At 47.2% G+C, this 27,776-nt stretch overlaps 1 protein-coding gene across 2 annotated transcripts in view; it reads right to left on the reverse strand.

The window, feature by feature from the left end:
* Positions 1-14,487: 14,487 nt before the first annotated feature.
* LOC142587814 (sulfotransferase ssu-1-like) overlaps positions 14,488-27,776 on the reverse strand; it is a 32,440-nt gene continuing 19,151 nt past the window's right edge. For both annotated transcript variants that reach the window (XM_075699097.1, XM_075699096.1), the window contains one exon: positions 14,488-15,610. In XM_075699097.1, coding sequence (XP_075555212.1) covers positions 14,642-15,589 — 948 coding nt within the window. In that variant the 5' untranslated portion in view covers positions 15,590-15,610 and the 3' untranslated portion in view covers positions 14,488-14,641. The remainder of the gene's footprint in view (positions 15,611-27,776) is intronic.

Genomic DNA, 27,776 nt, shown 5'->3' on the forward strand with positions numbered 1-27,776 from the left:
AAACCTAGAGTAGCGATCCTTGTGCTTCTGACAGAGTACTTCAATGTGTGCTTGGCTATGGGGTAGCTAGCTGCTGAATGGAAGCATGGAAAGATAACTTTCATCCCTATACCCAATAACCCTTGATACCCAAAATCTCCATACCATCTCTCTACATTCGTTCCTAGACATACTGTCGATGCAAGACATCCTGATCCGTCACGCACAACGCTTAGAATACCAGGGACTATATCTCCTTAGCAAAGTAAGATTTCGAGCGGATCTTTCTGAACAGGGCTCCCTGCTGCAGATTTCACACGCCATCCTCAATGTCACGTTAAACGACACCAGAGCCATCCCGGCAGTAGACCTTACTAAAGTATTTGACAGGGTTAAGAACAGTGGCATCCAGCAGAGCATCGAAGAGCGGCATTTAGGAGCTAAGACCTACATCTGGGCCTTCCTCAACGGACGGACCGCCACCCTGCACATATATGATATCGAACATCTTTATTAATCTTCGGTAACATTGGCACCCTTCGAGGTGTGGTGCTATACGCATTGCAGTCTAATATTACCTTCATTGCCCTGGCCAAGGCTCTCAGCCGCGTCTTGCACTTGGGAGACACACTTTACGCGGATGATATAATGGTTTGGACCTCATGCGGCTCGGATGACGACATAGAATCGACCCTGCAAGAAGAAGCCAAAGCGATAGCTACCCATGCGGCAAGCATTGGCCTTGAATGCTACCTCACCGTCAGCAGTCCTGATACTCCGGACGCAGCGTGTCCTTATGACCCTCATCGTGTGCATGACACTCCTATACCACAAACAACCACCCTCCGCCTTCTTGGGCTGTTCTTAGAGGACACTAGGAAAAACAACATTACCCTAAATGCACCAAGACAGCCGCCTTACCCCATCGTCCCTTCTAGAAGCGTTTGGAACTCACGAGCCGGTTTAGGCGAAGCAGACAATCTCAAGGTGCTGCATGCCTTTGTGCTCAGTCGCATTCTTTTTGTCTCTTCTTACCTGAACCTATCCTGTGCGGACAAAGATAAAATCAACACACAACACCGCAAGGCGACTAAAGCAGCACTCGACCTGCGAACGAACACTAGTACTGACATAGTCTTAAATTTAGGAATGCGCAACACTATACATGAACTTACACAGGCGTATCGACAAACACAGTACCTTCGCCTGGCTGAAACAGAACCAGGACGGGATATACTGGACTCTCTCAGATTTCCTATGCCACGCCGGTGCTGCAGATTTATTCTCTATTCATCCCACCATGCGCGCGGCGCCTATCATCGAACCCCTGCCTTAGAACGTTCACCAAGAACACCATCATTCCCGTCGCTTCTTGTCAGCCAAAGCTCCCCATAAAGAATGTGGCATGTCGCATGTGGTCCAGACACCACAACGTGGACCCCGCAGGTGGGCCAGACCGTTAGGTAGTGGCGGCTTATTATCAAGGATCCCTCCACCCACTCACCTATTTCAGACACCCTTTGTACCGAGGAAAAAGCAGAGGAAGCTATTATTGCTTTAGAAATCACCCAAACCAATGTGGCTTACATAGTTAGCGACACGAACGCAGCCACTGTTTGCCTGCGGACGCATCCACCCCCCCTCCCCGCGTGGCAAATATTTAGAGTTTGCTACCTCAGTTCTGACAGGCGTATATAGTTCATGTGGGTGGCGGCTCATTTTCGCAACCTCGGAAATGAGGCCGCCGAACGCATAGTTCAAGAACTTGTTAGCCTGGCAAATGGCGACCCCAGCTGTTATTTCTCGAAGGAGTGGGCACACACGTTCTTTAGCTTACCCAACAAGCACGTCTTTCCGGTCGACTCTACAAACCTCCCGATCCCCGCTATCCCCCTCCAAACAACTGCTGTGGAGACGACTCCATACCCGAACTTTTACCCCTCAGCGTCTATCCCACTTTTGTCCCATTTCCCCAGAGTGCACTCTCTCTGGAGAGACACACGCCACCTTAGACCACATTATCTTCAGCTGCCCTTCCGATTCTCCCTTGCCGAGACAGCCCACCATTGGGAAATGGAAAGAATGGGAGGCCCTCCGTGCATCGCAGGACCCGGACACGCAACTTCGCTGCGTGAACAGGGGTGCTTGTACCATGGCCTTGCGTAGCCTGGACATGTTCGCGTAATGGGAGGGCTGGGTGATGGCCCTGGGCTCTTGAAGAGTACGAAACTGATCGTTTAATAAATTTTTTCTACTCATCCACCAACACCTCTAAGTACCGCTCGATAGCGTTCATTTCGACATCAGTGCTTTCGAATTCCCAACTCATAAGAAAGTTGAGGTTTCCTGGCATTTCTTTTTCATTCTTAGTGATTTATGCTGTGCTTTAGCGTTGTATAACATATACCAGAAACGGCCTCTTCTGTGTAATGCTTCGTTATGTAATGCCGTCTGTTGTGTTGTAAAAGCGGTGATAACGAGAGGTAGAGGTAGAAGATACATTAGATACTAATTGTTCTGCCGTATAAAGAAAACTAAATATAATCGGGAAAAAAATATTACAGAAAAGGCAAAAGAGGAAAAAGAGAGCAAGACAGGCAGAGCTAAGCCAGGATAAAGCTAGCTTGCTTCCTATACTGCGATAAGGGTATAAGGAATGAAATTCACCGGAAGCAAAACGGAAACGAAATAAAAGAAATAGACCGAGAAACAGAAAGGAATCGCACGTGTAATGTAATCCAGCACAAGAACACTCAAAGTTCTTCATAACGTCCACATATCTTTGGCAACCAGAGGGGCACGATTGAGGCCTTTGTTTGTTGAAAACGTAGAGTTCAGTCAATATATGCAAATTGAGGTGGCATTTAAACCTCTGGAATAATTTACGGTTAGGATATTAGTAGGTCCCGCTAGAGGGAATGAATAAGATTCGCCAAAGGGAGAACTCAGTTGCAAGAAGAAGATGTGCAAATATTCACCGAAAATATAGCCAGTTAAGCTACGCAAACTGCTGTGGGGTATAGTATAACGTAAGTCGCCTGCGAGACGTCTTGTATCTGATATCAATGTGTCGTATTTTGCTAGAGTCGAAACCATAAGTACGTACCTGTAAAAGAATGCTTTAGGCAAGAAAGTGGTCCGTGAAGCAGGTGTAGTCACAGGCTGCACAGTTTTTACTCCACCCTTCGCAATTGTGATATAGCCTCTCGAGATAGCGGAGCCACCGGTGCTTGCCTGCTCTGTAAAACCTGTACTTATGTTGCGTTCGCGCTATGAAATTATTCCCCTCTTGTTTTTCCGCACGGAGCAACACGAAAGCGACGCAGCTGCCTACCGTATAAGCAGTTCGTTGTTGCACAAAGGTTGTGTAGCGAGTGCCGGCGGCTGTGGCCCTACTCCGCGTTTCATATCTGTATGAGAACTCGTTGAACGCTGAAAGCCCCAAAATAGCAGCAATGTTTCTTCCACTTGGCTTGAAAAGCATTTAGCGGGGTTTTTATAGTGAGCGACAAATTGCAGTATAGAGAGTTGTACAAATTTATGTTTCTCTTGAGTGACTGTAGTCCGCACTGGTAAAAAAAGCACAAATATGCGTTTATTTATATTTCGGTATGGGGTCCGTAGTACCTGTCTATGCAATCTCTTTAACGCCAACTTGGTCAACAGAGTATGCGTACCACTGGGTATGTGGCGCCGGGTATGCTCAGCTGTGTGTGTGACTATGGATTTGTGCTTGAACAGACAAATTTAGGTAAGACAACTTGGCTCATTAGGTATGTGCAACGAGACATGTGCAACTGGATATCTGTCTGAATAGATAAGCTGGGCTGCTGAATTTGCGCAGCTAGACTTGTGTGGCTGGTTATACGGCAGAGTAGACTACGTGGGCCATTTTGTACGTGCAAATGTGCATGTAACGTAGGGTATGTAAGCTAGCCCAATCTTCCAGAATGTGTATGTTTGCAGCTACGTAGGGTTCCGGATAGACAAGCGGTACAAGATGCAAAAAGTCATGTCGGCAGTATTTTGTCGTGTAACGGGTTGTGCCGTAATTTTTTTACTGTTGCTATGGCTGAGAGATAGAATCGTTGAACGGTAATTACAGTCTGGCCAACTAGTCTCAGCCGCAGCCTCAGTAATATTCTTGCGATGAATTACGCTTAAACTACCAGACTAGTGACAATGAGGATAATGTTGTGGGGTTACGGCTGGCGCTTCCGTCAACATATTTTAAGGTGTCAGCTTCAGCCTCCCGCGTCATTCGTTCCTGCGTTAATAAACTTCAATTATTCAGGTTTCCACGTCACAACATTTAGCAGAGGAGCAGGTTACACACATGGAGCTCCGCAGGGAACGCCTCGTATGATTTACCACAATGACCGACGGCCACGATGCCATGAGGACCAATGGGCCACCTCCAGCGCAGCAGGCTCTTAAGTATGTCGTGTTGTGCAAGCCGCGAGAGACCGGTTTGACAGCGCTGAAAGTAACATTAAAGACGAGATTTCCTTGTATCAGCGCGTACGCAATCATAAATGGTGGGGTGAAATGCTAATGTTAGCCAATGCCATATTTTACGCACGAGGCCCAGCACGAGTCTGGTAAAACACGCGCGAACATGACATCAGGCACTGGAATGTTTGCAAAAACATGCTTCAGGAACTCTCAGGGAAAGCTGTTGGTGGCCAGATAGCACAAAAAAGTAGCTTCCGCCCTGCGTGCAAACGTCCGCAGAAAGTTTCATTGAGTATATTTATTAAGTGTTCGTTCTCTGGTGTAAAATCGACCAAATGAACCAGATGGTCATGGTTCGTCATATCTTGGAGGAAATTGGAGATGACGACTTGAACTTTGCTCATCTATAAGAAGTGTTGCTCAATACAGGCATTCATCAGTGTTGAAATTTCGAACAGGTAAAGAGCTGTTGCTTTACGCAGCAGTTAAGCAGACTGCCAATACGGCTGTGACATCTTCGCGTGAAGACAAACCACTTGCAAGCTCATCGGTCTTGGCAGCAAAATATGACGTGGATAATTCATAGCGAGAAGGAGACCCTGACTCGAGCCACCCCGCATAAACATTTCCAATATGAAAATTTACATGTCGCATGTACAAGCCGCTGTTCGACAACAGGTGGCGAATTTCGGCATTCCGTCTGTTTGCCACAATCAAGATGCTGAAGTTGCTTAAGGCCCGCGGAACCACTGCTTTTAGCTTTCGCCGTTCACAATTCACCTTGTTAAGCCGGCCCATTGGAGAACGGCAGGCGGACAGGGCGACTGGTTTCAATTGCTGCGCCTTCGATATATCACTCGTCACTGCTGCAGCCATTGGTCATCGTCACCGAGGTGGAGATTCTCGTACAACCACCCAAAACCACGCCCTTGCCGTTTCTCTGCGTGTCCTCCGACGGCGAATGCTAGCGACGCAAGCACGAACTTTCGAACCAGCTGGCCACCATGGCCCTGCAGCCGTCCATCTCGTTGTCCGCAGGCTTGCCGCTCTTCCTCTTTCTCCACGACGTTCTTCCCACAAGAAAACTCGTCGGTGCAGCTTCTGGAGGCGACGCCACATCAATGACCCAGCCTGGAAGTCCTCTGTTGTCATTCTGTCTGGCAATTTACGTCCCAAAACCACGATCATATTATGAAGCACGCCATATGCGAGGCTGCAGAATAATTTTGCTCCACCGGGGTTCTTTATTACTGAGACGTGTACTGGTTTGGCTTTATCGGGCGACACGTTTCACCGCCTAACAAATGTTATCGCACAGCGCAGGACGCGCCTGCATGTATCGGAAGTTTTCTGGAATGTTATCGATGCTTCCATCCGCTGTCTGTGACCGAACCTTCTGTAATCTGATTGCATGTGTGTGCGGCGCGAATAATGTGGAACCTTGTGGAAGGCTCGCGGGTCCCAGCGATAACTCTGGAATATTCGACGACTGATGTATAAAAGCCGACGCGCTTGACCCGCTGATCGAATTTTCGACGATCGCCGAGTGTATTCGCCGTTATCGTTCTTTGGGTATAGCCTGCTTTTGAGGGCACAAGTTCGCCCAACAAAACGCTAGTTTCTTTAATCAAAGTTTTGCTGCCTTTTTCACCGTCACTACCTCGTGACCATATAGACCGCAAACGCCGTACATAGGTGTTTCTGCATTTCATACACATAGAAATGTGGCTGCAGCTGCTGGGATTAGATTCCGTGACTTTATGCTTAGCAGCACAACGCCGTATCCACGAAGCAACCATGGCGGGCAAGTTTTGCGTTGACTCCAGCCTGTCCCAATGAGAAGTGGCATCGTTCTTTAAAAGCTAACAAGAATCGCTTGGTGGGCTAGTTGGTAACTCATCTCAAAGGGTTAGCAGAGCACACAGACAGGGACAGAATAAGGAAGAGCAGGACACAGCGCTAATACTACAACTGGTACTTTATTCAAAGAGCTAACATACATGGTGAGCGAATCCGACTCGCTAGGGGAATCGTACACCTCATAAATTGAGGATGCGCTTGCATTGCGCAAGCGTGTGAACGCCACAATCTCCCAGAGCGACCGAATCCGCCCCATTATTAAAGGCATAAACGCCGTCGCCTTCAATTCCTTTGCTACGCAAAATCCTGGTACCATCGAGGATGTGATAACTACGTGCCAACGACTTGAGGAGCGCCAGTCCCTTCGGCTATGCGCCGATACCTCCGACATCCGTCTCCCATTGACCATGGACTTGCGAACGCTTATCCGCGACATCGCCCGTGAAGAGCTTCACGGGCGGTGCTGTTCCTGCGCTCCGCAATGTATCGTCCCTTATCCATCGACCGGCTTGCGCGACAGCATTTGGCAATAGGTCGCATTCGTATCGCGTCTAACATGCTTCTACCGTGCCTTGCTCTCATCAGGTACCAACGTATGCCGACGTTGCGGCGCTCTCTCCAGCCGTCAACGCCCCTTCGCCTACACCAGGAGACCACACTCCTGTGGTTTCACTGTCACCACCAGTGCGTGTGCAGCGTTGCTAAGCTCCGCATCCTGACAAGCCAACTTGCTACTACTGTGGCTATCGAGGGTACATCTCCCGATTTTGTCGTAGGTGTCAACAGGATGAGCAACGTGGTTACGCTAGCGAGGAAGGCATAAGCGTTCATCTAGCATTGGGCTATCAGCACACGTTTTACCGCTCCTCTTATCAGCGGTCACCTTCTCCTTCCTACCCTTCTGCTATGCCTGGGAGTTCTCGTGAACCTCGCCGCAGCTCGCCGTCTCCACGTCGTCGTTCGGTGTCGCCTCTCCGGCGCGCTTCTCATGTCACGAACGTCCTCTCCGAAAATTCATCGATGCAGCTTTATTAGGGGAGACTGCATACACTACAGAACCTACAATTACTCCGGAGCGACAGTCCAACTTTTTCTCAGTGTTTGTAGAAGGTGTATACGTCGAAGCTCTCGTTTATACAGGCGCTGCCATTTCGATTATTCGTGCTGACTTTTATTCTCGCCTCCGAAAACTGACCACGCCTTACTCTGGCCCTTCTCTTCGTGCAGCGGCCCACGCCATTATTCGGCCAATCGCGCAGTCTACGGTTCGGGTGTCCATTTTTGGAATTCATGACCACATCATTTTTGCAGTATTTCGTGAGCATACTCACAAACTTGCATTGGGGTGGGACTTCTCATCTTCCGCGTCCACTTCTACCTCTTGACGTCAGCGCCACATACAACTAGATGCCCCCGGCATTTCTCTTCCTAACCATAAAGTAACCATGAAGTAACCAGGCCATAACTTGTGAGGAACCATTTATTTCAGTCGAGGTCATGCTGCTACCATTAGCATCAAGCTGTGCTGCTGGTGATATGTACAGATGAAGAAGATGTACAATGGAGGATGTCGATAGGATGTACAATGGGATATGTCGATAGGATGAAGTTCAAAGTCAGGCATATGTTGCCCTCACCACTAGGTAGGTTAACACAGGCAATAGGAAAGCTAACAAAGCCAAACGCGTGTCCCCGTCTGTGCGCGATGCAAATGCTTCAAAAGCTCAAAAGGGGCCAGCGGCGTCAGCAAATATTTGAGCATAGCCACGAAAGTATGAGTACAAGCCAATAAAGTTCCACACTTCCTCAACGAAGAATGGAACTGGGAAGTATTGTGCAGTGCCAAATTCGTCGGGGTAAGGGGCCCTATAACGTAAAACTATTCCAATATGTTTCTATTCCAGTCTCCTGACGTCAAATTTGCGTAACCACCAACGCAAGCACCGGGCAGTCACCCGCAAGGTTGTCTGAATAGACCAATCAAACGCTCTCCTCTCATTGGAGGTCACTTTTGTTCGCTTGAAAAACGAATAACATTGCCTACACTGAGTGGCTTGTCGTATCTAATTGGCTGACAAGAGGCGAGAAGAACGTTCAAGTGGAGAGGGATTCGATGGGGCCGAGCCACTGCACTGAAAGTGGATAACCGGATGAATAGGGTGTGGCCGGCGTCTACGATTGGTCGGCTTTCCCTTACTTAGGTTGCGGTGGCCGGTCGAAAATCGCGGCGGCATGCAGCGGAAGCTCAAGAATGACGCTAAAACAGACCCTCAGCAAAGAAGAGTTGGCAGAATGAGGGGTAAACGTGCAGAAAGTGCTCGAAAATGTTACACGGCCACGCAAGAAGTTTTATTATACGTAAATACACCCATGCTCTCCGGCGGGTGCGAGTAGCCAGCGTCTGAGTGATCGGCGGCAGCCATCTTTTATTCCTTTCGGAACGGGGCAGCCTGCGGCAATTCCGAAGAAAATTCAGTTTTGTTTGGCGTATTTATGCATCTTTATCGCGAACACGTCACTCTGAAGCGGTGAGTTCTTGAGGTTTGGTGACGTCGCGTGACAGGCAAGTGAAGTGGGTGCAGCCCGAAAACTTTTTACCCATAGCCGAGGGCTAATGGCGAAAAGGGGTTGACTCAGAAATAACTATTTTTCTTTTTTCTGTCAAATCATGCATAATCAGTGTGTACACATCACATCAGATAGGGAGGTGTCGCGGTTCTCGTGACGTCGCGTGACAGACAGCTGAAGTGGGGGTCGTCGAAAAAAGTTTTTGACCAATCGTGGAGGGCTGAAAGCAGAATTGGAATAGAAAAGTTTGGAATAGTTTTACGTTATAGCGCCCAAGGTTAACATGGTTAGCAAAAAGGGCGTGCTTCTTTTGCCTTGCAGCCTACTGGCATCTAGATTGCTGTTGATTAGAAGCACCATGAGAATTAAGACCGCCTTTGTTACATTGGGTGGGCTTTGCCAATTCAGAGTTCTGTTCTTCTGGTTCGGAACCCCACCTGCTACGTTCGAGCGAATGATGAGCAGCCTTATGCCAGATTTGATGTGGTAAATTACTTTTTGTTATGTGAAGGACGTAATCGTTCTTTCCCCAACAATTGGTAGGCACCGTCAGCATTTCGCCACTGTCGTTTCCGTCGCTGTGAAGCACCGTTCTCCGAAACCTTGTCAACGCTGATGGTATTCAACCTTACCCGGACAAAATTCGCGTGGTTCAACACTTCTCAGTCACTATTCTCGGTTGAGGTAGTTCCGAGCTTTCTTGGCTAATCCTCGTACTTTTGAGGCTTCACTCAACATTGTGTCAACGCATCTCGTTTTCTCACTGAGCTTTTGATGAACAATGGCTATTTCTCATGGAGGCAACAACAGTCCGCAGCCTTCCCAACATTCAGTAATGTCCCGACGGCAATTTTTATTTCTGCTCATTTTGACCCGTATGCACTCACCGAGATCTGCTTCTCGTCATAGGATCGGCGCATTTCTTGCCTAGTGCGTTTTGCTTTAAGCTAGCAATCTGCTCTCAACTACCAAGCGCAAATGCTCTATCATCGAACGGGAGTTCGTTGGGCTCCCTAGAGCCATAGCAATATTTCGCCCCTGGCCATTTGGTCGCCATCTCCACGTCTGACCACCACGCACTACGCTGGCTGTTCTTTGAGAAATATTGCTCGTCGGATTGTGTATTTCCAACGCGGTTTCTTTGGCGTCACGTCTGATGCTTTACCTATTGAGCCAAAGACGCGTGCATGCTCCGACAGAATAATAACCTTGCTAGTTGTCTAGTAAAAGAATGCGCATTGCGGTGTTTGAGAATGTGTCTTATTGCGAAGTAACAATTTCCTTATGAAAGGAGAGTGTACCAGATTCTCCCATTGTTCTCGCGTGGCAGCTAGCGCTCTGAGATTATTTATTTTTAATTGTATGGTTTGCTGGAGGAAATATTTTTAAAGAAACCTGTGGGATCATTTATTGTAAAGAAGCTGGATAAGTGCCATGTGGAACTTATCGTATATTATAAGCTTTTCTTAATCTGTGGGCCCTAATCCCTGCAACACTAAGCACTATTTCTTACGACCTTTGTTCGTAGGCACAAATACAGCAACAGTCGAGCATCCGCTGCAGACACGGTGTCAGAGCCCTTCGCGCACCTGACAGGATGTTCATGTGCTGCACCAAATGCCCAGGTGTTCTGTGACATCGCACAACTTTGAGTACGGACCCAGTTTAACGCTGAGGAAACGCGCCATAGATGTTGAGTATTCGGCGTTCACCGAACGAACTAGGGCCCTGCATCTTTTTTTTTATTCAGTTCTTGTGCTTTGTGTTGTTGTTGGCTTGGCACAATGGCGGCGAAGAAGTGCGCGCACCGAGAAATATGACACGTAAGGGGAGAGGAGGTTCGAAGTGTTAATTTCTCTTTTGAACACGTGACCACCTACAATAACACGCACAGCTGCACATACCCAGTCTTCTAAGCTGCCTATTTCGGCACGTGCCTGCTTGTTGAAATAGGGCGGCTCGTACACAGTGGCCCAAGTTCTGCATTCAGGCTTATACCTAGTGGCACATTGGCCCTGGCCAAAAAATTTTTTACAAGGCAGGACAGTATCAGTAAAAATGGGGAGGCAGAGGCAAAGAAAGCGTCATTTTATCAAGTGATCATGATAATGACGGTGACGCGCCTCCCTCGGCGCCTTCCCTCTCCTTTCCAGAGTTTCTTCCTAGCAACCGTGAAGAGCGAACGCGTCCACATATTGCGCTCATTGTTGTGCCGGCGTCATAGCCGGCAGCGTTCGACGCAACCCTCAGCTGCACCAGTGGTTTTTTTGTGGGCAAGAAACCGCTATCGGTTCTTGTCCACCGCATCTTCCGGGATGGGCTGGTCACCGCCAAGCGGCGGATAACATCACGCACGCTCGTCGAGGTCAGACGTGCCTAACTACTGCTTCACGGCACGTACTTCGGCCCGAACCGCTGCCCCCAGCACGGGGCCCCCGAGGCACCGCGAGCGGCACGGCTGGCCTCGAGACCCCGGCAGCTCCAGCTCCCCAGCTCCGGAGAGACGCTCAGCCGGCAAGTTAAGCCGCACTTGAACTCCGGCCCTCCGCCGGCACCGCCGGCGACGCCAGCCGTTACCATGGAAGTAACGGTTGAAGGCCACACCGTAACCACACAAGAGCTCCAGTCAGACGATTGGACACCAGTTCTATATAAAGCCTATGCCTCCCGACGAGCCAGTGCGCCAAAACCACCTCAACGCTCCGACAACGCTACCTCCGAGGCAGCAAACCCGAACGCCAGGAACGCGGCGCACGATGCAGCAGGTGCAACCAGCAGCGCCAAGGCTCCAGCCCGCCTACCACCTGCGGCTCAGGAGGCTCGCCTCACAGTGCAAGGCAGCAAGCAACGGCCGCCGCTCCAACCCAAAGTTATTAGAGTGGTCGTTCGCCCGTGAGGTGAAGTGCGACTCCTACCCATCCCAACACGTCGACTCAGGAAGTCAGTGCAGACCCAGCTCCAAACCACTCTACCGGACGACTTGTGCCTACGCATCCACCCGGCCAACAATACTTTCGCCATGGCAACAACACATTTCCCAACAGCCGAGACTCTAAAGACGCTGACCTCCTTCACCTTTGGAGACCGAACCAACCCGTGCGCAGCCTACGTGGCACCCCCACCAGGGGCTACCATAGCAGTAATCACAAACGCCTATCACAAAGTGGCCAACGACTAAAGTAATGTTTAACAGTCTCGGACGAGAGCAGCAGTTTACGATAGGTAGTGAGACACTGGAAGTGGTAAGGGAATACATCGACTTAGGACAGGTAGTGACTGCGGATCCGGATCATGACACTGAAATAATCAGAAGAATTAGAATGGGCTGGGGTGCGTTTGGCAGGCGTTCTGAGATCATGAACAGCAGGTTGCCATTATCCCTTAAGAGAAAAGTTGATAACAACTGTGTCTTACCAGTACTCACCTACGTGGCAGAAACCTGGAGGCTTACGAAAAGGGTTCTACTTAAATTGAGGACGACGCAACGAGCTATGGAAAGAAGAATGATAGGTGTAACGTTAAGGGATAAGAAAAGAGCTGATTGGGTGAGGGAACAAACGCGAGTTAATGGTATCTTAGTTGGAATCAAGAAAAAAGATGGGGGCATGGGCAGGACACGTGATGAGGAGGGAAGATAACCGATGGTCATTAAGAGTTACGGAATGGATTCCAAGGGAAGGGAAGCGTAGCAGAGGGCGGCAGAAGGTTAGGTGGGCGGATCAGATTAAGAAGTTTGCAGGGACAACATGGCCGCAATTAGCACATGACCGGGGTAGTTGGAGAAGTATGGTTGAGGCCTTTGCCCTGCAGTGGGCGTAACCAGGCTGATGATGATGATGAATTCGCAAAACTTCGCTTGCGAGCCACATGTACTTTTGCTTAGTGGGGTATTCACATAGTGGAAGGGCACCATAGGAGGCGTCAAGGCTGTTGATCCAACCACTAACCGCAGTCACAATCACAGTGATTCAATAATACGTGAGAGGAATTGTATATTGCGAGATCTTACAAGCGCTAAAGATTTTCCTTCCCACTGCAGAGTGATTTCAAGCCACCTGGTCGATGCACCGTGGTATCACAAAGATATCGGAATCATCAATATATTGCTCCCAAGAATTGGTAAAGCACGATGTTCAAGCTACTGCAGCCACCACTTTACCTGTTTGAAACGACGCCAAATGTGTTTTCTGATGTGATTGAACCACAATGCGGCAATAAAATTCAAATTATTGTGACAACCGGAGAGCGCGTCATTTAGACATCTCGCGCTCGACACGGGCAGTCACTGATTTTATTGCACCGCAAACACTACAACGCAAAGCCGAATGAGTCTCTAGTACGCCAAAAAAACACATACCACCGTTTAAGACGGCGTTGAAGCCACGGAAAAAACAGACCTTAAAGGATATGTGCGCCGTTAGTGCACGTGCCAACAAGGAACGGCTCGCAGACAACTGGATGCGCCGTCCACACTATATTGATCACCGTTCATAGATGTCGCCACTGTCTACAAAATATGGCAGCGCCCATGAAAACGGGTGTTTACAAAGCGAATAGTTTGCGGCGTGCGTTACGACAGTGCAAGAAGCAGAATCGTGGCGCCATCATGGGTTTCAGAAATAGTGAGAATCCGTGAGCCGGCTTTCATATCCCACAAAAGAGAAACGTAATTCAAATATATTTTAAGGCAGGGCCTATTCAAGGTAACATAATCTCATAGAAAAACACTTGTATTAATGAATATTTTATGCGTTGGCAGCATAGAGTTTCTCACTAAAACACCCAGAGGGAAATCTGGCGCCACCGTCTATGGGAGTTTGCTAAGAGGCGCTGTGCTATCGTGGGAACGACGGTATATGTGTCTGCGAGGCTTGTGTTGGCTAGTGTTGCAAGAGGCTATGTCTAAAACGTGGATATGGCTCCACAAATCACGCGTTCTTAAAGGAAAATCTCCCTAAAATGTTCCCATTCACGCAAATTGCATGTTTACTCAACTTCAATGCATGACGAAGGCAAGAAAAGCAAGCACAGACGAGAAACTGCTTTGAAAAAAATGTGAATTGAATGTGAAAGCATTTTGAATTTCCTATTAACTGGTCACGTCTAAGATACGTGGCCTCATACATTGTCCCGTGTCCTTCACAACGCTACCTAAATCCACCCTAATTCTACTGGATCAAATTTTTACCAAGCGGGAAGTTTTTATCATCGCTTGATCACGACGGATTTTCTGCCTCATGGGACATGCAATGCATTCGATAGAATAATGTTATGTTTAGTGCCTTGAAAAAGGCCATGTCGTAGGGCACACGTTGCTTGATCAGCGCCGGGTGTGCATTCTGCAGAGCTTACATTGATTGGATAGCCCGCGTGAAGCGGTCAGTTCTTTGAGTTGTCATTGAATCACTCGTATGCCAAAAACATGTGCAAAAATATGAAAGGTTGCATAAAGCGGTGAGCTGGGCTGGTATGTACAGTACTGTGGAAACACGCAGGAAGCGTCACCGATCAGAGTTAGTACAGCCAGACTACTCGCCACATTTTCTGCCATGACGTTAAATTTAGAGCATTAGCACTCGAAGACTTCACAACATCAAGTTTTCTTCTGCACTTGGACACATAACACGTGGTTTAATCTATATTTTATTGCCAGACGTGCCGAAACTACTTGCTGATTCGTAAAACTGTCTCATGAGCCTATATTCTACATAGTTCATCACTTAAATATTTTTCATATACTGCGTTTTAATGTGCCATTATCGGGAAGTCACAGCCAGACTCATGGAATATCTACATCCCTCCACAGATTCATGAAGTCAGACTTTGCATTTGCTTCCGCAATTTTCTGTTTCATACGTTGAATCTGTTCTGGCGAGAAGTGATTCCTCCAGTCTCCTACTTGCCCCCTGCGGACGAAATTGCCGGTCATGGGTTTCTTCGTAAACGCCATCAGATTATTAAGTCCTTTCAGTAGCTCCGGTCTAAGAGTCTTCATCTGCGGTGAATTGCTGAATTCTCGCCTAGGAGCCTGCCGGCTATTGCTAATCTTGTGCTTCATGTATTCTATGCTAGACTTCTCCAGAATTTTCCCAAGAAGCTCGGGATTTTTTTTAAGCCTCGTCTCTCTTTCTTCGTCGATGAAACTGGCCACTCGATGGACAAGCCCGGCGGTGTCAGTTTTAAGTTCCTCATATGTTAGAAACAGAACATTAGGGTCTCTCCGATGCTTATACCAGGAGAGCACGTTGTCGAAGTAGTCTCTAAAATCGACCCGTCCATGCAAGAATAGTTCAAAGAACTCTTCGAAAGTGCCTTCGCTAAACTGATACGGTGGGTTGTTCCGGGTGTGGTAGTAAAATGACACGCAGCAGTCGTAGGGGTTCCGAGTGATGTAGATGTACTTTGCGTCTGGGGAATAAGGGATCATGTGGAAAGGTAAGTGAGTCTTCAAGACGCGAGGTTGTGGAGCGTAAACAGCGGCTTCGGCTCCCTGCATCTCCAGGAAAGGCATTCGCAGTACCTGGTCTAACGGGTCCTCAGGTTCTTCAGCGTCCATTAGGATGTTGTATACTATGTGTTGCATCCAAGTGGTACCACATTTTGGGTAGCTCACGATGATTAGATCACCAGGTTGTGGCTTGTACGCCAACGTCGACAGAACTGTGTCGTCGGGGAAGTGTTTCCCCAGGTAAAGACTGTTGATCACACGGAAAGCCTCCGCCGACATATTTCTCGAGCCGTCGCTACTCTGAAAAAGAAATGGATTTTCTGATGTTGGAATGCACTGAATAAGTAAATCATGGAATAAACCGCGCTTTCAGTTCCTTGTCATAATTCCTGGAATGCTCAGAGGGAGATGACGTACATGGTAAAAGCAGTCTCTAAGATACGTTCTGCTCAAAGCGAAGAATTCCTAGTTATTGGCACCTAAGATCGACGACCTGTATCATTAGCACAACAACATAGGATAACTGCTGGCCGGATGGCGCTACGTTTGAGGACGTCCGATCCAAGAGCAAAATTTTAGCGGCGTTCGCATAAGTTCGTTTTCCGTTTGCGAATACAGCCCTGCTGCATTGTTGAGGCCGGTACCATGTAATAGCGGACAAATGTGATAATGCCATCCCAACATCGAATTTCCTACTACTCCTTTTTTCCTTCCCTGGTGCCCACATAGAACATACCTGAAGCTAGAATGGAAGAGAATGCATTTTCGACCAACATATGAATTACCTTGGACCCTAAGAAAGATGTACTTTCACTATTGCATTCCGCGGTAAATTTAGATGAAGGGATCAGTTGATCAGGTGATCCAGTGCCGCTTGTCTGTTCAAAACATTTCCTATTCAATCGAAGCATTCTGCTGTTTACCCTCGAACCTTCTGAAGCGCTGCTACTTGCTAGCTAGAACTGCAAAGGTGTGCTAACTTTTTTCACGCTCACACCAGGAAGACCGTCAGCACCCTTAAAGTATTGCTGTGCTAACGTGAAGCAGCACATAGCATTACACAATACGTGTACACATTCCACCCGTTCACGTGGTACGCACAATTGGAATAACCAGGTTGGGAACGAAAGAACGCGAATGGCAGGACAGCGGAAGTGCCCACTGGAAGTTCTATTTATAACAGACCGCAAAAAAGGCGTCCGATCCCACGCCCTGCGTGAATCAATGTTCACCTGCCAAGGTAACTAAACAACCCTAAAAGCACCAAGCCCTAGGCGTAGTTTCACGACCTAAATGACACGCATGACATTCATGCCATGTCCTGTTCCTTATCTTGCTATGCATTCTATCCATACTATTCCAATTTTGCTACGTACGAAGACGTAGGCGGCTGGTTCATGACCTACATCAGACTCATTTCGGATATTGATGTCATGACCTACCATTTACGTTTGTCATGCGCTGTTATCATAGTATGCAAATATGGTACATGCCAAGTTACCATACCAAGTTAACCAAGACCATGAGAGCACCGAGACTTAGACGGCTCTTTCATGACCTACGTGAGACCCGTGTCCCGATATTTATGTCGCAGCCTACCACTTATATTTGTCACGCATTCTTGTCTTACTATGTCAATTTTAGCACATAATAAGCAAACGAAACGACCATGAGAGCATCCAGACGTATGCGGCTAGGTAGATATTCTCAAAGTGGCATATGTTTGTAAAAAAATGCTTCACATTTTAAAAGCATTAATCATATTGGGCATACTCGTAAGGTCATATGCACGGACTGGCCTAGACCAGCGGGTTGTGACCATCATCGTCTGAATATGCCAACTGCGCATCATTAACTCTTTAACGAAACCTTTAGTTGAGAACCTGAATACTGCATCCGCCCGTGGCCGTGGACCAGTTCGTCCACGGTAGGTGTTGCATTTCTATTGCGTACGACTGGGCCACCGATGCTGCGTATTTGCCACCGGCTAATGAGCGTCCATGTAAAGGGGCACCACTATAGCCTTGTGTTCAAGGACTTGTCTCACGTGGCCAAGGTGAATCACCAGGGATTCCCGCAATGTGTATCACCAGTTCACCTCCCCACCACTCCGAATGCCTTCTAAAGAAGAAGATTCCTACATTGCATTCTCTTACTACCTTCCGCGTACAGTTGATTTCTAATGAAACAGATGTAGTTTTGCCTGATTCGATCCCACAAATGCATTCATATGCTTCATAGGACACGGACTGCGTGATTAAAGTCCTTGCACACAAACTCTGGATAGATGTTTCGTTACACAGGCGGTTCTTAACCGGTGGCAAATGTGCAGCATCGGTGGCCCCAATGTTCGCGGTATAAATGACACATCTACCACGATTCTGTGGTCAACGGTCACACTGAGAACTAGCATGCACATACTTGACTCTCCATGGTTTATATATTAGGCGATAAAAATCAACCCGCACTACGAGCCAAGGTCATCTCGCTGGACTTCCTGACTTGTGCATAAGGAAAGAAAATCCGGCCCGATATGTAACAACAGTTCTGACAATCTTAATCCCTACTTATAGACCAAGGGCCAGATAGTAGGAACCAAGAATGCTTTACTTTATGACAGCGTTCGTGCGATGAGAAACAGCATTCAGAATCACTTTTGCATTGGCGTGTAGATGCCGTGAATGGCGAGCTCTGAAACCTCAAGTTAGACCGTGACCGAGGCGCAATTACCAAATCAGTCGACGGCCGTCACTGACTTTCATTTGGTGGAACTGGGTAGAAGCTGGGTAGAAGTAACAAAAGTAGAACTGTCTAGCGCTGATCAGTCCTGACCTAGAGCGCGAGTTCGAGGGGATTCGTAAAGCCTTGGCTTAAGACTGGTGTTAAATTAAGAAGTCAAGCGGCACCAGCGACGCTTCAGCGTTTGGAGTATTTACTGGTACGAGGGCGTCTGGGATTCACCACTTGCAGTGGTCGAGTGCAATAAATAAAAAGTTACGATCCCGGTTTATTACCTTTATTTATTTGCCTAAGTATATTTTCCCACGGAGATTACACCATTATCAAGGCAGCGAGATAGCGGGGCACCAGTTCATTGCGATGGGGTACAAGAAATTTCATATCATAAAATGACATTCCACAAACTGTGCACCACGTGTGAACTAAGGACAATATAAAAACTTTTCTACGAAATTGAAATGATGCGCCGAAAGTGGTGCAACGTAACGAAATGTTGTTAGAAGGTGCTGAAGAAAAATAACAAGTGATGTAGAAGCACAGAGTTGTATGGCTGCAGAGGGAAATCACTTTTCATTTCGTCAACAATTTTTATTAGCTCTTATCTTAGCGTTCCTAACGCATGAGATTATCGGCGCCTCACCAAATCACATTTTAGACGCCAGACAAACAACGAAGAAAATTCCTGTGGAGTTTTCCGTCTTTCATTCAAGAAAGGGCGTAAGAGTTAAGAAGGCTGAGGTAGTGGCTCATTATTTTTCAAAGGAAGTTGCAGATTCAATCGATTGTCTTGAAAATGCGCTTGCGACCCAACATTTAATTTGCGAACGTGCAGGAAAGCCCACACTGTACGTGTGCCAACACAGTTTCTCTCAAACTTGTCATGCGGAGCCAACCTACTGCGTGCATACCATACAAAACGTTGTATACATTACCTTCTTTGCACTACCACGTTGTTTCCGCTGCAGCACAACGATCTATTACAGGCATGCAGTCAGCTTGAGTGCATCGACATTACTAGTGGAGCACTTTATCCCCGGAATTGAGACGTCCCCCATATAACGGCACAGAACGTCATGCGAGTGTGCAGGTGCACAGACTACCTACCTTCCCTCAATTTGTGACAGCCCTTGGTGACAGCCTTGTCAAAAAGGGTTATCGAACTTGCCTAAATGACGCACTTCATCAGTCTTATCAGCTGTGACGACGAACAATAACATCATTGTGCTCATCCGCCTACGACACGGAAAAAATAATTTCATAGAATATAAATCTGATTTCACTTTGACTGCACCGCCAATATGATCTCACCATATGATAAAAGTTGATGATAAATTTACTGTACGCTAAACATGATGAAGGCGAAAGCCTGCTTGCTCACGAGGCAATAAATTGCTTTGCCATTCTCAGTCAAATGCGCTGTTTCTTCCTATTACTTGTTTTCTCTTTAGTTGTTTTTCACTCTACTTCTCTTTTTCCTTTTGCCTAGACATCGCCACTGATTCTTCGTGGTTAATGGCACGTTAGAACAGTTGTATCAAGCCTATGAAGACCATTAAGACACATAGGCAGCTTAACTAAATGATTTTTTAAAAATTTGACTGTGTAATTGATGGTAGCTACTTAATGTTCTACATATGGTGCATTATACTTTCTTGTAGCGTAGGCAGAATGAGAGGCACACGGGAACGCATAATATACAAACAGACAGCGCTAACTTTAAACAACCGATGTCGCATCAGTTCTCGTCAGCGCACGTACACTCCTCAACACGTCATACAACGCCTGTACATTGATCGCCAAATATACGCAGAGCCGACAGCTATCATGTTGCACTGCTAAACACGCGGTTTGCTTCACTTTGCCTCGGAAGAGTACATGTTGCCGCGAAGGCATACGTGTGTCTTGAAGGCAGCCGCTTTTGACCTAGAGACAGCTGCTTCTGCTTTCCGCATCTCCTGTCAGGGAAATCAAAGAATTGAATCTAGAAGGTCCGCAAGGGTGATGGCGCCGAAGAGGCAATTCTAGATGATGTACTCAATCCAAGTTGACCACGAATTGCTCACGATAGACAGGTGCCCTGGTCTGCCTGTGCGCTTATTTTCAAAGAACTCCATATTCAGTAATAAACGAGAAGAGAGGGGGTTAACCGAGGGTCCCGATTTTTATTAGTCATATCACAAGAAGCCAACAAACACTGACACCAAGGACAACATAGGGGAAATTACTTATGCTTAATGAATGAAATAAAGAAACGATAAATTAATGGAAATTAAAGTGGATGAAGAAGCAACTTGCCGCAGGTGGGAACCGAACCCTTCAGTTGCCTTCACCCAAAAAGATCACGTTCTCGTGACGCCTGTGGCAAAAAGGGCGTTCCACGTCCGCCGCCAAGGTCTGTGAGTGGTGGCGCTGGCTAACACCCCCAGGGTTCTACTAGTACACATAAATACCCAAGAAAGTGGATGGGGAAACAGCGCCGCGGTAGCTCAATTGGCAGAGCATCGCACGCGAAATGCGAAGGTTGCGGGTTCGGTTCCCACCTGCGGCAAGTTGTTTTTTCATCCACTTTAATTTCCATTAATTTATCGTTTCTTTATTTCATTCATTAAGCATAAGTAATTTCCCCTATGTTGTCCTTGGTGTCAGTGTTTGTTGGCTTCTTGTGATATTCATATTCAGTAAGGTGCTTGCTGAGCTGAAGACCGACTATTCGGAAAACATGAGCCGCAATGACTCCAGCACTTTGAGGCAGTTGACTCAGAAGGAGAAAACTTGCAAAATCATTTATGCTGTTTATTTTGATAGATATAATAGCAAGTGAGGGATATTTTCGGCGCATTTAAGTATGATCCGAAACATGATAACGAGTGCGCAAATATTTTAACCCAAAATGCGCCAACATTGGGCAATGTGACCAACAAATTGCACCTATGCAATGGTTTGAGGAGAGGGCTCCGTGGATTAGGCATTGAAAAAAAATAACTGCAAGAGGTTTAACGTTTGTGTACGAACGAAATGCACATACAATCATTAAGAGTGTTTTCGCCGGAGAGGCGCCATTTAAACGACAGTATTCTTCCTCTGCCGTGCTCAGGGCCATTTCCTAGTCTTTTCATTATGAAGACGACCAATGATCACTTGTGATCTCGCCCGCTATATTTATATCGCGGGCACTAATATTCTAAAATGTTTTCGGAAATTCGCAGCATTAAGCCTATGCTTTTCCATAAAGGGCAAGAAATATTGTTGTGAAATCCCGACTGGGCGCACATAAAACGAAGCATACGGAAATGCGCTAGCGCAACCTGAAACTTAAGATCTACGAGAAGCAGTTGCTGAAATAATGGAATTGACACAGCAATATGCACACTATTCTACGCTGAGGAACGTTCTAAAGCTTTGGGTTGAATTGCTGCTCGTGTTGAATAGTTTCGTTGATGAAAATATAAGGAGAAGTAAATTTGGTTACAGAACAAGTGTGAAGGCAGTGTCGCAAGGCTTTGACACGTTTTCTTGCGCAATGAATAGAAAAGCAACACGAGCAGCCACATATAGAAGTACTACAGCATACATGACAAGTTTTGCATTACCCTCTTAAAGGTGTGACATAAACATACCTCGAAAGATGTTTATTTCTCACTTAAATCTCCAAAACACACTGCGAGTGCATTGAACAAAAGTGACTAAAAATATCTGTGGGAAATTTTTCACCAATAAATGGGCAGAACCATCAGCACTGAAGGCGAGCGTCGCCCCAAACTACTGGGGCTTCGTGTCGAACTTGTACAGAGAGATTTGGCCGCATGTTAAACCGGTGCGTAAATTCCGTTTCCTGCACATTACCTACGTGATATCACTGCATTAGGAAAGTTTGCATACGTGTTTCCCCTCTGAACGTGCTTTGAAAGGGAACCATAATACACGCCAAGCCTTTTCTTTATGGACCTGAGTTTCTCCTGTAATAGATCAAATGACGCTTATTGCCGGCCACTCAGCGTTGGCGGGAGTCATTTAGGAAGAAACTTCGTCGTCAAGACCGAAACTCTGTAAGGAAAAAGTGTTTTTTTAGCTTGTTGCCGGTACACAGCACTCGTCCATAAAGGGTTGAGACGGCGGAAACGTCCCACGAGTTTACGGTAAGTATGCGCCCCATCCTGGTTCGTCTATCTGGAAACAGGACAAATATGCGGCGGCCGAGCATAAATGCTGAACTTTTGATGCAAAAATGTCAAATGGTCTGTTGAGCGGGAAAGCCGGCGTCTGTCATCAGCAGCAGCCAAACGGTCGGTAAAGTCCCATTGACTGCGACGCCAGGTCGCCAGCGCGGCTGGACGGAGCAGAGCGGCCGAAATGACACACCTACTGCTGCTTTAGCGCTTTAGGTGTTGCGTGAGGGGAGAAGGCATTGTCGCAACGTCACGTCACCCTCACTCTCGGAAGCCTGCGTTATCCGCACGTACCTTGGCAGCGCAAACTCTCGCGCGCGCTCCAACTGCGCCTCGGCAAGATCAAACGAAAACGCCCCTGGCGTCTCCGCTTACTCGCTTGCCCACGAGAAGTTGATAACACGAAGTGGGCCAAGCAATATTATATTGGGACTACATACGCCCCGATCAACCTTCCCTCGATGCCCCTATTAGGCAGGTTGAAGTGAGATGAGCACTCATTAAGCTCCGAAACTCAACTCTTGCAGATGACCACATCAACAATGTCATGCTCAGAAACCTACAGTAGCGATCCTTGTGCGTTCTGACAGAGTACTTCAATGCGTGCGGGGCAATGGTGTAGCTAGCTACTGAATGGAAGCATGGAAAGAAAACTTTCATCCCCATACCCAGTAGACCTTTGCCCAAAATCTCCATGCCATCTCTCTACCTTCGTTCTTGGGCAAACGTTGGAGGATGTCAAGTGATCCGTCACGCGTAACACATATAATACCATGGACTATATCTCCATAGCAAGGTAGGATTTTGAGTGGATCATTCTGCATAGGAAGCCCTGCTGCAGATTTCACACGCCATCCACAATGACATGTTACACGACGCCAGAGCAATCCCGGCAGTCGACCTTACTAAAGTATTTGACAAGGTTAAGAACAGTGGCATCTAGCAGAGCATCCAAGAGCTGCAGTTAGGACCTAAGACTTACATCTGGGCCTTCCTCAACGGACTGATCGCCTCCCTGCGCATAGATGATATTGAACCTCCTCCTTCATTCACCTTCGGTAACGTTGGCACCCCTCGAGGCGTGGTGTTATACGCATTCCTCTCTAATATTACTTTTACTGCCCTGGCCAAGGCTCTCAGCCACATCTTACGCTTGGGACACACACTTTACGCGGATGATGTAATGGGTTGGAGCACATACGGCTCGGATGACTACATAGAATCGACCCTGCAAAAAGCAGCCACAGCTATAGCTACCCATGCGGCAAGCATTGATCTGGAATGCTCCCTTACAGTCAGCACTCCTAATACACCGGCCACTGCTTGTCCCTATGATTCCCATCATGTGCATGATACCGCCATACCACGAACACCCACCCATCTCCTTCTTGTACTGCACTTATAGGACACAACGAGAAACATCCTTACGCTAAAGGCACTAAAACAGCCTCCGTACTCCACAAAGCAGACAATCTCAACGTGCTGCATGACTTTGCGCAGGGTCACGTTCCTTACGCCTCTCCTTTCTTGAACCTCTCCTGCACGGACAAAGAATCAACGCACAACACCGTATGGCGACTGAAGCCACACTCGACCTGCTAAAGAATACTTAGTACTGGCAGTATCTTAGAATTAGGAATGCACAACACTATAGAAGAACTTAGAGAGGCACATCCACAAACACAGTACTTTCGCCTGATTGGAAGAGGAGCAGGACGGCATATACTGGACTCTCTCAAAATTCGCATACCCGCAGGTGCTGTAGATTTAATTTCTCTTCATCGCACCATGCATGCGGCGCTTACCATCATACCCTAGCCTTAGAACGTCCACCAAGAGTACCATCAATCCTGCCGCGTCGTGTGAGCCAAAGCTCTCCATAACGAACATGGCACTTCGCATGTGGTCCAGACAGCACAATGTGGACCCCTGATGTGGTCGAGACCATTAGGTAGCTGCGGCTTATTGTCAAGCAGCTCTCCACTCACTCACATGTTTCAGGCACGTTCTGTACCACCGAAGAAGCAGAAGAAGCTGCTTTTGCCTTAGAAATCACCCGAACCAACATGGCGTGCATAGTTAGCGAAACCAAAGCAGCCATTCTCTGCCTCCGGACGCGTCCATGCCCCCGCGTGGCAAATATATTGAGAATCATCAGCATCATCATCATCATCATCATCATCATCATCATCATCATCATCATCATCATCATCATCATCATCATCATCATCATCATCATCATAATCATCACCACCACCATCCTCATCATCATCATCATCGTCAGCCTGGTTACGCCCACTGCAGCGCAAAGGCCTCTCCCATACTTCTCCAACTACACCGGTCATGTGGTAATTGCGGCCATGTTGTCCCTGCAAGCTACGCTTCCCTTGCCTTGGAATCCATTCCGTAACTCTCAATGACCATCTGTTATCTTCCCTCCTCATTACGTGTCTTGCCCATACCCATTTCTTTTTCTTGACTTCAACTAAGATATCATTAACTCGCGTTTCTTCCGTCACCCAATCTGCTCGTTTCTTATCCCTTAACGTTACACATATTCTTCTTTCCATAGCTCGTTGCGTCGTCCTGAATTTAAGTAGAACGCTTTTCGTAAGCCGAATGTACTACCTCAATTCTAACAGGCGTATTGAGCTCATGTGGGCGGCGGCTCATTCTGACAATGCCGGAAATGAGGCCACCGATAGCATAGCCCGAGGACTTGTTAGCCTGGGAAATCGCGACCCCTTCCGTTATTTCTCGAAGGAACGGGAACATACGTTTTCTTAACTTTCCCAACAAGCACACCTTGCCCGTTGACTCTACCCCCCTCCGGAACCCCGACTATCCTCCTCCCAACAAATCCTGTGGAGGCGTCTCCAGACCTGATCTGTTACCCCTCAGCTTCTGTCCCACTTCCGCCCCGTTTCCTCAGAGTGCACTCTCTGTGGAATCACACGCCACCTTACAACACAGCATCTTCAGCTTGTCGATCCTCCCTCGCAGAGACAGCCCATCATCGGAACATGGAAGGAATGAGAGGCCTTCCCTGCGTCGCAGGACCTGTAGACCCAACTTCACAGTGTGAATCGGGGTACCAGTAGCATCCTTTGCGTAGGCTGCAACATGTGCGTAATGGCAGGGCTGCGCGATGGCCATGGGCTCTTGGAGGATAAAAGCTCGCTCACTTAATAAAGTTTTTTCATCCATCCATCCATAACTCGAAGGACCACTCAGCGGCGTTCATTTGGACATCAATGCTTTCGATTTCCGAACTCATGAGAAGTGTTTAGGTGTCCTAGCATTTTTTTCTTTCGTAGTGATTGATGTCGTGCTTTGACACTGTGCAATATATTCTCGGAAAGGCCTCTTCTGTGTAATGCTTCGTTATGTAATACCGTCTGTTGTGTTTTAAACGGGTGATAACCAGGCATAAAGGTATTGATTTTATTGGATACTAATTGTTCTGCCGTATAAAAAGAACAAAAGCTAATGAGAAAATAAATATTACAGAAAAAGCAAAAGAGGAGAAAGAGAGCAAGGAAGAAACAGTTAAGCCAAGATAAAGCTAGCTGGCTATGTATACTGCGATAAGGGCATAAGGAACGAAATCCGACGAAAGGAAAACGAAAATGCAATTAAAGAAAAAGAAACGGGAAGCAAAAAGAAGTGCACGTGTAACGTAATGCAGCACACGAACGTTCCCAGTTTTTCACTAAGTTCACATATCTTTGGGAAGCGGAGAGTCATGTTTCAGGCCTTCTTTGCTGAACACGCAGATTTCTGTCAATATATGCAAACTGAGGTGGTAAAAAAACCTTTGGAAGAATTCCGGCTAGGATATTTGTAGGTCGCGCTAGAGGGAATGAATAAGATCCGCCAAAGGAAAACTCAGTTGCAAAAACAAGACGTGCAAATATTTACAGAAGATATACCTAGTTAACGTACACAGACAGATGTTGGCTATAGTATAACGTAAGTCAGCTGCGTGAGGCTTCGTATTTGATATCCATGTGTCGTATGTTACTAGAGTTGAAACCATAAGTGCATACCTGCAACTGCAGGCTTTGAGCAAGAGAGTGGTCCCTGAAGCAGGTGTAGTCACAGGCTGCTCAATTTTCACTCAACCCTTCGCAATTGCGATATAGCCTCTGGAGATAGCGGAGACACCGGTGCTTGCGTACTCTGTAAAACGTGTACTTAAATTCGGTTCCCGCTATGAAATCATGCCCCTCTTCTTTTTACGCATGGAGCAACACGAAAGCGACGCAGCTGTCCACCGTATCAGCAGTTCGTTGGTGCCGAAAGGTTGCATAGCAAGCGCCGGCGGCTGCGGGTTTCATTACTCTGTTACGGTTTTCATAGCCGTATGAGAACTCTTTCAACGTTGAAAGCCCCAACGTAGGAGCAACGTTTCCACTTGACTTGAAAAGCATTTAGCGGTGTTTTTAGACTGAGTGACGAAATACAGTATACAACGTTGTAGAAAGTTGTGTTTCTCTTTAGTAACTGTAGTCTGCAGTGGTAAGGAAAATACAAAGGTGCGTTCATTTGTTTTTTAATGCGATATTACTTTCTGGTCAGGCACATTTTCGTATATACGTAGTATGTAAGTATGGAATCTCTTTCCCCCAACTTGGGCAGCTGAGTGTGCGTTCGTCTCGGTATGTGCCCCGCATACATCAAGCTGTGCATGTGACTAAGGATTTGTTCTTGAACAGACAAATTTGGGAAAGACAACTTGGCACATTGGGTATGTGCAACGAGACATGTGCAACTGGATATGGGCTCGCATAGATAAGCTGGGCTGCTGAACTTGCGCAACTAGACATGTGTTGCTGGTTAAACGGCAGAGTAGACAACTTGGGCCATTTTGTGCGTGCAATTGTGCATGGGACGCTAGGTACGTAAACTAGCCCACGGTTGCATAATGTGTGCGTTTGCAACTAAGTAGGGTTCCGGATACACAAGCAGAAAAAGATGCATAAAGTGAAGTCGGAAACAGTTAATCGTGTAATGGGTTGTGCCATAACTTCATTGCTGTTGCTGCTGTTGATAGGTAGAATCTTTTAACGGGAATTACAGTCTCGCCAGTTAGCCACAGCCACGAGCCTAAGTAATGTTGTAGTGGCGAATTAGACATAAACTACCACACTAGTGACAATGAGGATGATGTTGTGGGGTTACAGCTAGGGCTTCCGTCTACAAGTTTTAAGGTGTCAGCTTGAGCCTTCTGCGTTGTTCGTTCCTGCGTTCATAAACTTCTATTGTGCAGGCTTCCGCGTCGCAACATTTAGTAGTGAAGATGTTTGCACAGACGGAGCTCCGCAGCGGACTGCTCGTATGACTTACCTCAATGATTGACGGCCATGATACCATGAAAACTAATGGGCCACCTGCAGCGCAGGAGGCTGTGAAGTATGTCGTGTTGTCCAAGCCGCGAAAAACCCATACGTTCTTCGACTCCAATGAAAGTAACATTAAGGACGAGATTTCTTTCTATAACCGCGTTCGCAATCAAAAATGGCTTGATGACATGCTAATGTTCGCCAATGTCATGCTTT

The sequence above is a fragment of the Dermacentor variabilis genome, chromosome 7, assembly GCF_050947875.1.
Source record: "Dermacentor variabilis isolate Ectoservices chromosome 7, ASM5094787v1, whole genome shotgun sequence".
In the NCBI taxonomy this organism is placed as follows: Eukaryota; Metazoa; Arthropoda; class Arachnida; order Ixodida; family Ixodidae; genus Dermacentor; species Dermacentor variabilis.